This window comes from Polypterus senegalus, chromosome 1 (assembly GCF_016835505.1).
Source record: "Polypterus senegalus isolate Bchr_013 chromosome 1, ASM1683550v1, whole genome shotgun sequence".
In the NCBI taxonomy this organism is placed as follows: domain Eukaryota; kingdom Metazoa; phylum Chordata; class Cladistia; order Polypteriformes; family Polypteridae; genus Polypterus; species Polypterus senegalus.
In genome coordinates, this window is record NC_053154.1 from 216,550,188 (window position 1) to 216,564,691 (window position 14,504).

The 14,504-nt window shown below is 37.8% G+C and overlaps 1 protein-coding gene across 4 annotated transcripts in view; it reads right to left on the reverse strand.

Annotated features, from left to right (window-relative positions):
- Positions 1-305: 305 nt before the first annotated feature.
- LOC120539151 (prolyl 4-hydroxylase subunit alpha-1-like) overlaps positions 306-14,504 on the reverse strand; it is a 41,413-nt gene continuing 27,214 nt past the window's right edge. For all 4 annotated transcript variants that reach the window (XM_039768980.1, XM_039768965.1, XM_039768956.1 and 1 more), the window contains 6 exons: positions 10,808-10,907; positions 9,267-9,320; positions 9,091-9,156; positions 4,503-4,571; positions 2,487-2,583; positions 306-1,214 (listed from right to left, as the gene is read on the reverse strand). In XM_039768980.1, coding sequence (XP_039624914.1) covers positions 1,144-1,214; positions 2,487-2,583; positions 4,503-4,571; positions 9,091-9,156; positions 9,267-9,320; positions 10,808-10,907 — 457 coding nt within the window. In that variant the 3' untranslated portion in view covers positions 306-1,143. The remainder of the gene's footprint in view (positions 1,215-2,486; positions 2,584-4,502; positions 4,572-9,090; positions 9,157-9,266; positions 9,321-10,807; positions 10,908-14,504) is intronic.

A 14,504-nucleotide genomic window follows, 5' to 3' on the forward strand; every position in this document is an offset into this window, starting at 1 on the left:
GAAAGGCAAAAATGGGAGACTAATTTGTGTTTTTAAAGAAAAACAGTACTGCAAACATGGCCTAAACGGACAAATAAATGAGCAGTATGTAAGGAAGAAGAGTACTGGCAAGAGGCCCAATATAAATGAAATTTAAGAAAGAAAGAGAAAGAGAGAGAGAGAAATGGCACAACACTTGGATATGCTTTTAATTTTCAATATATAGCTTTATTCTTTGGTATAAAACAAACATTCATTCAACACACTTAACATTCCTTAGCACACCTCCTTTCATTATAAAAAAAAAAAACAAAACAAAAAAAAAAAAACACCTTAATTTTGTGAAAACATAAATATAATCTCACTCCCACAAAAACTGCATGTTGAAAGGGTTTATAAAAGTGATACTTGGAGAAGTTTTGATGCCCTTTACAGGTGGAAGGACATTTTTAAACACTGACACACTAAATCAGCTCCAATAAAAGGTTGTTTCATATCATTTAAGAGCCTTCCACAAATCTGCAGGAAACTTGTATATGCTTGGTTTTTCCCCTCAATTATACTCCGCTCCAAATTATGCATTGGGTCATTTTCGCTGTATGCATGACTTTGGCAAAGACTGGCTAATACAGAATTCAGGACAATTGTGGAGTGCTGTAAAGAGACCAATCTGGTCTTGCAGGAACACAGTGCAATTTAAAAAAAAAAAAAAAGTCTAAGTAGGACATTCCCAACACTACACAACCAACTACAGGAGATCCTGAAACTGACCATCAAAATCAAGCCTTAACCCCCAGTAAAGAACAGCTGCAGAATCCTCCACACCTGTAAAAACACCCATGCACATGGTCATCTCTGGCCTAAATCAATACCTGGACAAGTGTGCAGCACTTCAGAGTACAGAGAATGATGACAAGAAATTCAACAGCCAGTTTGCAATGTAAGCATTACTAAAGCGAAACATCCTGAAACATGGCTCTTCAATCATATCCTTTGACATTTTAGTGGGCATTTCGTAGCCATGTAGCAAGTCTTTGATTCCGTTTATGGGAGAAAGAGGAGTGTAACACCAGAGTTCACACATAAATCGACAAGAGGGTAGAAGAGCAAGAACAAATGACGACAACGTGGACTCTGGAACCTTAGCCCAAATGTGCATTCCAATTATACCATCTCTGTTAGTCCACAGGGTCTTCTGAACTCCTGCCCTCGCTCGTGGATCCACTTGTTAGAAACTACAGTAGACAGAGGAAGGAGAAAATTAACTAAAACAGACTGACATTGCCATCGCTGCCACAGCTGTAAATAATGTGCACCCTTGAGTTGGGCATATCATGCATGAAGGCATGCCATTATGTCAAAAGGCATGGTGTGACTGTTTAACAATTTTAAAAATGTGAACATGTAGAAGTACATACAATCAATCCTCAACTTTTGTGGGGGTAACATTCTTCGTAAACGGCACAAATGTCAAAACCTGAATGTTAATACATTGAACACACACAACTAATTTTTCGCTAGAGATTCCTCAAAATACATTTTTCTGCATAGAATTCTTTAGAACAAAACATTAGTTCTGCTAATATGCATTTTTAATAAACGAGAACCACAAAATAACCAACAAAATGTAATAACACAAAATAATTGGTAACATGCAAAAACATTTTTTTCACTAGTCATTCACTAAATTCTATGACCTTTTATGCCAACTTTAGTTGCTGAAGACACCAAGATTCGCAAGGTCTCAACATCTCAGGCATTCTGTCCTTCATGGCTGGCAAATGGTGTTGGAGAGCCTGAATGATGCACTATTTGATGCAATTATTTGAAATAATTCACCAACGACAAATGCTTCACACCCCACTCGAGATCCTGAACGGTCTCAGTGTATTAGAGCACAACAGAGGCTAGCTGATCGGTAGCTTCGATATTTTTAACCAGCTGGTTGATTTTGAACACCAAACTTGTGGCAGTTGGTGACAGACGACCTTACAGGACACAGTTTATCTGACAGCTTTACTTTCTCGATAAACTGCATCACATCGATTTGGGCTCAGAGCCTGAATGTCTCGTACTACACTTTTGAGGTCATAATTACAGCATAAAACTGGATTTTTCTTATAGTAGTACAATGAAAATGTGCAACAAATGCACACAGACCTCTTTACTCTACAATGGTAGGGTGAACAAGACCAGTGAAACACCTAGTAGGATACAAGCCACTTCCCAGACTTTCGTTGTGGCTCATTTTTTTGCCCCCCATACTGCACATATTCACAAAACCTACAAATGTGTGCAGTTGCCAACACAAAAATAAAATAAAAAAAAAGGTTACTAATTAAAAAAAAACAAACATGAATGCTTGTAGTCACAAATTTTAATCATGTAAATGTTGAGGATTGACTGTGAATGAATAAGTGTAAGGGAAATTCAGTAGTACACCTTTTGTTATAAATACACATGTATTTAAAATAAATAAATAAATAAATAAAATGATGCATACATACCCCATTTATTACCAACCAGGACCGGACAGGCTGCATGGCGAGTACTGTAGTCTCCTTCACCACTAGCAAACAAATTATACCAGAACACCGCTGTACCCTGAAAGAAAACCACAATATGTTAACAAACAGTCCACTTGGACTGCTGAAGAAAATGTCAAAATATGACTCGGGATACATAATGGACTAGATATGTGACCCACTAACTCATCTGCAACTGATCACTAAGGGTCTCTAAAATGAGGCAGGGGGTACACAATATCTAGGAGGAATCAATGCAGGCATTTAAAAGCTTGGAGATCTATGTTGTCTACAGTGGACAACATTAATAAGAAGCTGCAAAAAGCAATAGGGGGCTTTTTCCACATCATTAGCTAAGGTATTATTCCTTGGTACCCACCCCAATTGCAAAAGTTGCAATATTTAGCTAAAAAAAGTTTAACCACATCCCACTTTAATTTCTAGGCATGAAGCCTCTGTAAAATGGAGACTTCTCTGCTATTCCATAAAAATCACTTAATGTTTTTTTTTTTTTTTTTAGTAATTTCACAATTTGATACTTTCATGTTTGCGGATGAGCTCACCTCCTTAACATACATGTATGTGACCAGATAGGCCTTTTTACCGCACTCTGTAATGGTTCTGAATGTTTGCCAGCACTACAGACTGTACATCTGGCTTTCTACTTGATTAAAAAATATTTATTCAACATTTGTAAATGTACCCTTTTATTTGGGCACCTATTGATAAGATGGGGCTGAAAAAACAATGGGGCTCTGCCCAGTCTGAGAAAACGTGGACATCTGATCACCCAAATACCAAAACCTGATCACCAGAACCATCGTTTGCATTGTGAAAGACAAATCATAAACAGATTCTCTCACACCAGTATGAGGCTTTCATCCCTTGTCGATTGTGATGTTTTAAGAATCCACTTAAGCCTATCAACTCAGTTAAAAGTGCCTTTTAAGGGGAAATTAGGAATGCAGTCAGGAGCAGGACGGACTTTTACAAGAGTGCAGGTTAGAAAATGAGTGGGACCAAAAAAATAAATTTGTATTTGGAAGACCTCTACGTCACTCTACCCAACCTTCTCAGCTATCTATGAATGAATCTTTAAAAATTAAAACAATGTAAAGATACCAATAGTTTATAACTGATAAGGCAGAAAGTTTAGCATTCAAGTACAGATATGGTAAGAGAGCAGTAAAATAAAATGAGAAAATTACACTTAAAAATGTAGTCTGTAAAGATTTTATTAAGCATCTCTGCACACCAGTGAAGACTAAAATTAACATCAAATGACTCCCACTTGTCTACTGAAAAATTATCTTCAGTGTCCGTAGTACTAGGGTGTTGTACCGTGTTAGCCATTATGCATGTGGTGAAAAAGTCAAGCAAAATGACACCTTTTATTGGCTAACTAAAATTACATCTTGTCTGAAGAAGGGGCCCGAATTGCCTTGAAAGCTTGCATATTGTAATATTTTTAGTTAGCCAATAAAATGTGTCATTTTGCTTGACTTTTCACTACATTCATAGTGTCCTAAAGTTTGTTTCTCCCTATAAGATAAAAATTACTTCCAGCTCTTAAAGCAAAATCACTTTTTAGGTTGTCTATTCAGAGCAGTAAAGAATATAATTAAGCAAGTATACTTAACAGAAATAGTGTAATTCATCATGGACTAGTAAATCTCCAGGACAGACTATGCTGTAGTGTAGGTTCCCTCCAGAGATACAGCAGGAAACCATTTACAGTCTTTGTACTCCAGGAGCACACAAGCTCAAACAGAGTGTCTCCATTAGCAGCAGATTTACTAACATATATCATGTGGGGCAGTGTATTTTAGGGCTCTGTTGTTCAACCTGCTGGATAGAGGAGACTAAACTAAGTAAATGAGCCATCAAAAGCTTTGTGTACATGGGGTACTGAACATCAACATACAGCATAACACATTGTTGGTTTCTGTGCTTCACTTAGCACACCAAGTTTATGAAGTAGCTGCTAAAAGGTCTCACCTTTTTAGGCCAAACAGAGGCCCCCACCTCTGGAAAAACCGTTGCACCTCCTGCTGCAACATCACTCATCTGCAAGCAAAAGATAAAAGAATATATTTTTCCTTTAGCAATGTAATATCTTTGTTGTCTCTATATTGATTAACATGTTTACTTTTCAGGTTTTGTTAATTTGGGTATGTTTTAAAGTTTGCTAGCTTGGCTTGGCTGCCTACAAAGTTCACATTGACAAGTAGCTTACTTCAAATTATCACTCCATTCTCAGTATCCTTCTTTAATTTAGGCATCTTTCTGATTTATCAAGAACAAACCACTACATTTTAGTGTGTGTACAAGTTGTCTCTCTGTCCACCCATTTTCATCAACAGTTTCATTATTTCTAACTAATCTTTTCCAATCTCTGTAGTGTTTTCCTTTATAAAAAAAAAAAATCTAGTTTCACATTATGCACAATCCAAAATGAATTTTAGGTATAAAATAAGTAATCTTTCTATAGCCTCCAAAGCACTCTCTCAAGGATTATCTTGGATGTAAATAAAACAGAACCATTTACTTTACTTCAAAAGTCATCACTATTGAACTGGTACACACACACACACACACACACACATCATATACGAGACAGAGAGAGAGAAAGAGAGAGAGAAAAGGTTCCTTACCCGGAAGGGAAGCCTCCCAGGTGGATGGACAGGCATCCCATCCAGATATACTTAAAATACCTTCCCTGGCGGTGATAAAAGGGAAGGACAGGGAGTAAACTGTATCAAAGGGCTGTTGATTCCCCCAGGAAGCTAGATGGCAGCACTCCCTGCAGGTGTTGTCCAAAACGGGCAGGACGTCCAGGATTGCTGCCACACATGCCCATGTCATTACCACTTTTATTCCAATATGGAACTAGCTGAGAAATTTACTTGCAAGTGCTTTGAGAACAAACAAACATCAGATGAGGTGTAATCATTTAACTTGTACTGTCATGCATTTGTAAGAAGAGATGCAAACAAATAGCATGATTAATCACTTTTTAATGCGGTATCCAACACATTCGTGATAAACGAACAGTGGCTTCATGTTCTTTTTTCGATTGTAATGAACACTTCTACAGATGTCCATCAGAACAAGCATCCACCTATTTTATAACTGGCATATACTGTTCAGGTATACCTGTACCTCACACACATCTATGGTTACGCATATAGGACTGTGGAATGTGGAAAGACAGGCAGTGCCAAGAACAGATGCAACAATTAAGCATCGAGGCAAGATTCAAACGAAGCGACTATATGACTTGTCTACACCAGCGATTGCTTCATATATTAATACTAAAATAAAATTTGGGATTACAGTGCTTCAGAAGACAAGGCACATCTCCTTATTAATACAACATGTACTATGTTAAAAGAGGCATGGAATCGGCAAAACACAAGCAAATCAGCATACTTTATTGCTAAATACAGATCTGTAAATGCTGACTTTGTGTTATTCATTTGGTCTTTGAAGGCAAACTATAGTTCATTAGTATACTTTATATATTTTTATGGTTTTTTGAAAAATGTAATGCCGTTTCACAGTTACTTTACTGAATAAAGTTTCATGCACATACAAATACCACCACAAGTGACTTGGGATGCTGTCCTAACGTTATCTCCTGCCTTCTTCACAGCTCACAGCAGTCACCAGCCCCAAGAGCTGCATCGGTCCCATTTTTCTAGGGCCGTGGGCCCATAAAGGTGAAAGAATAAAGCTAGGAGGTTGTCCTTTGACCCCAGAAAAGTGACCAAATTTTATTTAAACTTAAGAAATATGTCGGGGACAAGCAAATTTGTGTTTTGTTATCTACTTTTTTTTTGCCACCCCCTAAAGTTTCCAATTAAATGGGTTACTGCTGGTTTGGACCCCAACTGTTGTACCCATGTCTGACAAGTTTATCACATAAAATAGCAAAAAACCCATGTAACTTTCTAATTCTGGACTTGTACACACACATAAGCAATACCAAAGTCTGATCACTTGTGCAATAAATCCTGAAAACAGTAAACCAAAGCCATTATACATACATTCTGGAATAAAGGATTAACAAAAACTGACAGGTTTGATTTTTCACATAGGAAGCTTTAAAGTTGGGGCAAAATGTAAATAAGGAAGGACAGGAATATGTTTTTTTAACCAACTAATAATGCAAATATAAATCTCACAATAGCAAATGTTACAAACCTAACAAATTGGTTCACTGACAAACCAGATTTAAACAGCATGTTACAAAAAAGTTTTAAAAAGAGTCTTTATAATACGCTACCGTGGCTGTTTGTTTGTCTGTCCAGGATTTGAAATCATCTGTAGCTCGCAAATCGTTTGAACTATTATTGACCTGAAATTTGGTACACATATGCTACGTGACGTCTACTATCCGCTTTCGGGGTGATGATTTTAATTACTCTCATTTTATTGTAGAATCAACTCTCAGCAGTGTGTAGCAGGGCAGCCATATGGCGCATGCGTATGGGCACTGTTCACATTCCCTACCACCTTCGCTAATCATTCTTGAGGGAGATTGAAGACTTAAGTGCCAGCTTTAAAAAAAAAAGAAATTACAGAAAATGTACTAAGTAATTGAAACACAAAAACTAAATCAGTTTTAATGCGAAAAGATGCAGATGAAAGAGGAAAAGCAGTGGGCTTCTAGGGTGGAGAAAAGAAGAGTTGCTCAGGAAGCAGCAAGCGCATCAACCTCTGAGCAAACAAATGCTAAACAGACACAGAGAAAGAGTATGAAAACTAGGAATGCTCAAGTCAAATACATTCACTGCACGTTATCGTGCAGTACACGGTTACTGGTATACAATAACGTTTGAATTTTTATATTTAGTATGGGTTTTAAGAAGTATTTTTCAGTTACTGGACAGAAGTCGTCAGAGAACAAATTTACAATGTGCACCTGCTAAGGTAAATCAGGTAGTTCATGATAATTTCATTCTGTATAAAATTATGCTGAAATCCCTCCATGGTAACAAAGCCCCATTTGTTGTTGCACTGGGGTGGATACCCATCTCTGCTACATTAAAATTCAAGTCTTTAATTGTATTGATATTTTTGAATGCCAATGAATGATACATGACAGTTGGGATAGTTAAATGATAGGTGGGTAACTACTTGATAGATATTTAAATACTAACACCACCACCAGCATTAAATAATGGTATATATCTTATTACAGAAAAAAATGCACAAAATCATTAAACTTCAATAATGGACGTACTTGCATAAAAAAGCAATTGAATGGGATTTCTTTTTTTGCCGTGTTCTCAAAAAGTATCATTAAATTTTCAGTGTTTTTTGGTATTGAATACGAAAGTTTTGTTATTGTGATATCCATATTACACACACACACAGTGCTGTATAACTTAGCACGATCGTACAAACTAATTTCTTTCTACGTTCTTTCTGCTGCATTACTCTTAAAACTAATCACAAACAATTAAACAATTGTTCTCAATAAAACATATCCTACTAAAAAAAAAAAACATTTTTCATCACTGCTAATCTTAAAAGGCCTAGGTGTTGCAGACTATAAGCTTATGACAGTTAATAAAGCTATTAATACTGAAAAGGATATGCCATTTAAACAGCTTTTTTCTTTTTTCCCCCCTCAAGTTCCTTTTACTTCTCTAGCTAACATTCGGAGAGGATGCAGCTGTAAAGTCACAGGTGCTGCCATATCCAGAGGGTTTTGCAAAAAAGGTTTGTCAATCATAACCCACATTTGAACGAACAGAACACACAGCTTCTGACAGGGCTAGACGCCAGAGAATACCAGTCTACAGCTAAATACCCATGAGACTTTTCACTAGCTTGAAAAGCAAGCACATATAAAGTGTAATGCTAAAATATTCCAACTGTTTGCTTGTGGGAAACAGACGACTACTTCACGGCAAGCTGGCCATTAGTAGGTACAGTTTCTCTGACACATCAATATGTCAGCATATAGTCTACCCCACTGATCAATAGCTCTTGCATTTAAACCTTGTCCTTAGCAGCAACCCTGTCCAGGTGATGGTGTCCTTTATCCCCCCCCCAAAAGCCCCTACTTCAGAAATTTTAGAAGCTCAATTTCTGAATACAAACAACTGTCCAATTAACTGGTCTTCTTTCTGAGCGCTCACAATGTTCAGAGCTCTCTGATGCTTTTAAAGATGTGATTGTTTACAGCAAATCGTCTTTTCTAGACCTGCACAGTTCCTCCAATACATGTTTTAAAATGTACTAGTTATTTAAATGTACATAATCCACATTTACTTAATATACGTTACAATATTCTGCCTATTAACACTGTTTGAGTCAGTCAGTCAGTCATTGTCCAACCCGCTAAATCAAAATATTTAATTTCATCTCGTCTAAGATTAGATTTCTTTCTACCTCTGAGGTTGATAAATGTAAAAATTAAATGAATAAATCTGGCTTTCAATTGTGATATTTAATCAGCAGTTATTTTAGGTAATGGCCTCAGAATCAACATATTTTGTAATAAAGGTTTTCAAAACTAGTCAGATTTCCAAAATATCACCCAACACCCCCTCCCACTAACCCAGAGACTTACATAAAACAGCCATGTTGCTACTCTGTTGCCTGTTCCTAGCTCCTTGAAGGCATCTGGCTCATCTTTCTGAAACCAAGAGAAATAAACAGTTAACCTTCTGGGGGAGGCACTTTGCCACCATGGCAATTGCATTCCTTGCTCGAGTTACCTAAAAATATTAATGCAGCCTTACTCACCCGTCCAAAATCAAAATGTGGCTCATACTGGCCGCCTAATCCATAATTGGCTACCTACATCAAGAAAGTAAAATAAAATGAGTCACCTGGTCACTATTATAAAGCACTCAGTCTCATAGAAGGCACATTAAAGGGAAACTCAATTATAGTTAATAAGGAAATATTCAAAATAATTATTTCATTCAGCTAGAGGGTGCACTCCATACAGCTAGATTCACAATGAATACCCTCACATTGTAACCTGATGTTTAATCAGCTTGATGTTCCAAGGTCTTGCAGTGTTTCAGATGGTTTCCAAAGAGCTTGGGGATGAAAGGCATGTTATTTAGAAATGTTTACAAAGTTACACAGCTGCTTTACAGAATTGGGAACCTGGCAGGTGAAGATAACGTAATCACATCCAATTGGAACTTTACCGGAATTCTGACGTTTGAACATGTAGTATGAGTAGAGAAGAGAGGCCTTTATTTTATTGATGCATCTGTAGCAGTTCTGAAGTTAACCCCACACATGTAAAAAGTGGCATCATCTTATATACTCCACAACCTTACAGAGCAAAGCACTAGAGAAGAATGGCTCACCAGAGGGTGGAATGATCAGCTTTGAAACTCAATAGTTAATATTGCTGTTCTTACCGAGCATTAGAATAAGAAGATTAATAATTCTCAGGGGCAATGTGTCTGTAAGGTTCATCTGATTTGTATGAAACATCCCCAATACCCTGCAGTGGGCTGGAACTCTGCCAGGGGTTTATTTCCTGCCTTGTGCCCTTTGTTGGCTGTGATTGGCTCCAGCAGACCCCCCCGTGATCCTGTAGTTAGGATATAGTGGGTTGGATGATGGATTCCCACTACCACTCTTCTCCAGTAACAAGGCCACAGCCATACTGCAGGTTATGCCAATGTCAAAATTATAGGACTTCTAGTCAGAAGGGATGTTAGACATGATGATTGCAGTTGCTGATCTTGTTGTTGATTTGTGTCAACGTATACAACCAGAAATTGCTGGCATGTCAATTTACACAACCGAGTACATTTTCAAAATATTATGCTCTCACCCCTTTTTCTGATTGCCAATAACATGCCCCCTGACAAAGCGAGAACCAAAGCACTTCAAAGGGTTTAAAAAGTATGGCGAATTCCTGGAAAACCTGTCTAATGTGACATGGCCTTTTAAAAAAAAAAAAAAAAAAGCATTTTTCATAATTTAGCAATTAAAAACAGTCCTGCATGTGGACAGCTTCCCAGTTGCATCAAAGGAGGGAAATTAAGTACTGTACACGAGAAATGTTTAATATCGCCTCCCTAGAATAGGTATGCAACAGTTGGTGGAGAACTGCGTGCTTATCAGAAAACCATGTACAATCCTTTCTGTTGATTCAGTATTAACATTCGTGAACTGAATAACACTGGAAAAAGTTATAAATTGTTCCCAAAAGACAGGAAAATAAAAGGACAACAAAAAACACACAAATGAGGAATCAAGAAATTAATTAAAGGCAATTTTTCTTCCCGTTTGCTGCTAGGCCCCAAATGTCTCACCTGCAGTTCCTCAGCAGTGTCCATCTCCAGACCGGTCAGATCCTCTATTCTTTGGTTGATACGAGCCACGACAGGATGCTCATAAGCGGACAGCCAGGCACTGACAAGGGGAAAGACACAAAAGAGTAACATCTTGGTGGGCATGTACATCAGCTAGACAAGGTGTTATGTGGCACACCACTAACAATGTGCATTGTATCAATACTGTACAGCACAACAGGCTCCAGGCAGAGAAGACAAGTGCCTTAAATTGACTTCTGTAGTCAGGGTTGTTCTAAAGAAACATCTTGAACCATATAAAGACTGACCTGATTGTTTGGCTGCACATTATATTATATATGAGGAATATAGAAGTAAACTAATAGTGGTCTATAGCGTACTGCAGACTTGTACAGCATGTTTTTTGTTTAAAGACCACGCAGCAAACCACTAAAACACATCAACTTCGTTTATCTAACTCCCAACTAGCACCCAAGTCATAAATCATTTTTGGATTAGACTGTATTCAATCCATTTTATCATACATGTTAAATAATTTAATTATATAGAGATTATGGAACTACTTTAAAGTTGGTGCTTGCCATTTGTGACAGCAGAAAATCATCATACGGTTTCAGAAAAATATCCAACATCCTTAATGAAATCTTTTAGTCGCTTTTAAAACTCCTCTATTCAACCCCAGTTTTAAATACACATTCTTTACTAAGCGCTATGTTCATGTACACTATGGAAAGTACAATAAAAAAATAAATCTATTAAAAATTCATTTTAAAAATGGATTTTCAACATACTCTTTGGAACAACCCTTTACAAAATTTAAAGAAATAAAAAAAAAAAAAAGGTTTTTTTAGAGCTGTGCAGGTAAAGGCTGAATTCATACCCTTTTTTATTAAAAGGCAAATACTACATTGCCATTAATGTTTTCATATCACTTTACTTTCAATCAATCCTTGACAATTCCCAAGTATTAACCTAAAGGCAAACCCTGTCCTGCACAGCACTATTTCACCAGATTAGCACCAAAAAAAAAAAAAAGTTAAAAATAGGAATATAGACGACAGCGGTCTGTTAGGACAGAAAACATGCAAGCATTAGAGCAATCCTATGCAGAAAAAAAAGCCCGACAGAATCTCCAGAGGGTCTGCGTGACACGCCTGCATGAACAGAACACAGCACTGAAGTGTCAAGGGCAGTTGGCACCTCTCACCCAACCAGAAAACAAGCCCTTGGTCTCAGCATCTAAACGACTGCCTTGTACAAAAGAATGCTTGTTCTATAGGTGACATTAGGAATGCTGGACAAGTCACTGGTCCTTAACAGCAATCTACATTCTGCAGACACTCGATCAACAATGAGCAAAGGTGACATGACTGCAGGAGTAAGAAAACACATGGGGGTAGGGGAGAAATACACTTCTGTCATTGTATTGAGCCAAGCTTTGCAGGTCTGATCTCTGTTCTTCCTTGCATAAATTAATAATCTCGGTTAGGTTCAGCAGAACCATAATTCAGCAAATGTTTATTATGCTGGAGTTCTAAATATACTTTTAGTATTTAATAATCATAAAGAATATTAAATACTTCAAATATAAATGGCTTAAAATGTCAGAAAGCCCAAAACAAGCTATGTGATTGTGACAAACCTATTGAAGCGTACCGCTTGTCAGTTCTGAATACATACAAGCACAGTCTTGCAGTGAAGTTAAAGCAGTTTCCATGGCCACTCCTGAAGGTCATCGGGGACTCTAACAAAGCAGTGCTGCTCTGTAAGAAAAGACAGCCAAAGACTCCCTCTGGTGGGAAATGGCAATACATTCAATAAAAAGCATTTTACATTTGTTAGTGTGACTATTACTGGTCCAGAGATCTGAGATACATTTTCCAGCTCAATCGCGGACTGCATGATTTTCCCTGGTCTCCACATGGGTTTTCCTTCGGTATTTTCATACATATGTTTATTCATCCATTAAATCACTGAGCCTGAATAACCCAGTTTAAAGTCATAGAGATGTAAGCCTACACCAGCAGCACTGGGATCTGGACTGTGCAAATCCTGTATGTAATTAAAAAGGCCAATTTAGAGTTATCAGTATGTCTTATACTTACATGTTTATGATGTGGCAGGAAAACCAGAACAAAGGGCAGAAATGGTTTGAAATGCATACTCTTCACGGACAGTGATCAAGATGAAAATCCAGTCTTCTGCAGCAGTGAGGCAGCAGCAGAAATCTTATCACTGATTCAATTCATGTAAAGGTGGATATGTGTATTCAAGTGCCCTTCACTGGTCTGGCATCCCATCCTGGGTGGGTCCCTGCCTTGTCCTGGACTCAAACTGGCTATAATTCATTGCAACTATGTAATGGTTTGGAAAGTGGGGGGGAAAAAAAGAGAGCAACAGCCATTAAGTGGCCAACATGGGTAACTCCACAGGCCTCTGTGTTACTAACGTCTTGGGATTCCCAACAGCAAAATGATTTTTTTTTTCATTTCATTCATGACTTCTGTATTTCTTACTCTCATTATTAGTCTGATTATCATACAACATCTTTTTATGCTACGCTTTTCTACCTTTTGCATTATATAAAGCTAACAAACTTAGTCTGCTGTTTGTTAATTCTTCACAATTCCTTCCTCCCAGCTCTACACTGCCTGTCCTTCATCAAACTGCCACATATCCACTTTATTAAATACATTACTCTTGTATTACATTGTGGGCGTTCAAGGCAGTATGCAGAGGCTGCATCCAAAAAAAAAAAAAACACACAGTAAGGTCTGTGAGCGTGTCTAGTCCCACAAAGCAATATGATTGGTCAGTTACGCTTTGGCCCAATTAGTCCTTTTGTGTTTAGTGATGCAATTGAAACAGGAAGTGCAAGACACACAAGGAGGAGAAAAGGTGTAAGAGACACACTGAAAGAGTTGCCCTCAAAGACGAGAAGTATAGAAGTGGACAAGGGGCAAAAAAGGCACCTCAAAAATAAGGAGGGAATCTGAGTAGCAGGCTTTACTGGAAAGCACACGAGAGAGGGAGGGTTGGTCAAGAGATGTTCAAGCACACGTGGATACAGAGGAAAGGTGCTAAAAGTACATGTAGGGCAAGAAATAAGTCAAATAGCAAATATTTTAAAATAGTTTTAACTGCTTTATCTTCACTTTATAAAAAAACCCACTGGGTGTCAGCCTGCTAGCAACATCATTACTTTCCGTTAACTTTATTTTAAAGTATTTCAAAGCTTTCAAAGAGAATGGGGAAAAGAACAATCAAACTAATGACAAGCTTGTGCCACTTTAATGTTATGGAGGCACTAAACGAGGACTGATGAAATAATTTCATAAAAGGTTCAAAATCAACTGCATGCACACTTCCAATGCAAAACATGGATTGAATACACTGGCAGCAATTCAAAAGTAAATTTACCCCATCCGGTTTTGTTCAGTAATTGAAATGTATATTTCTATCATAGGGTGGAACACTGGTAGTGTCCCAGGTCCTCCATGCGTGGATTTTGCATGTTCTCCCTGTGTCTGAATTGGTTTTCTCCAGGTGTTCCAGTACCCTCCCACAGTCCAAAGACATGCAGGTTAGGGTTAGGGTGAATTGCCGATTCTAAATTGGCCCTAGTGTGTAGTTGGAGTGTGTGTGTCTGCCCTATGATGGACTGGCGCCTTGTTCAGCGTTTGTTCCTGCCTTGTGC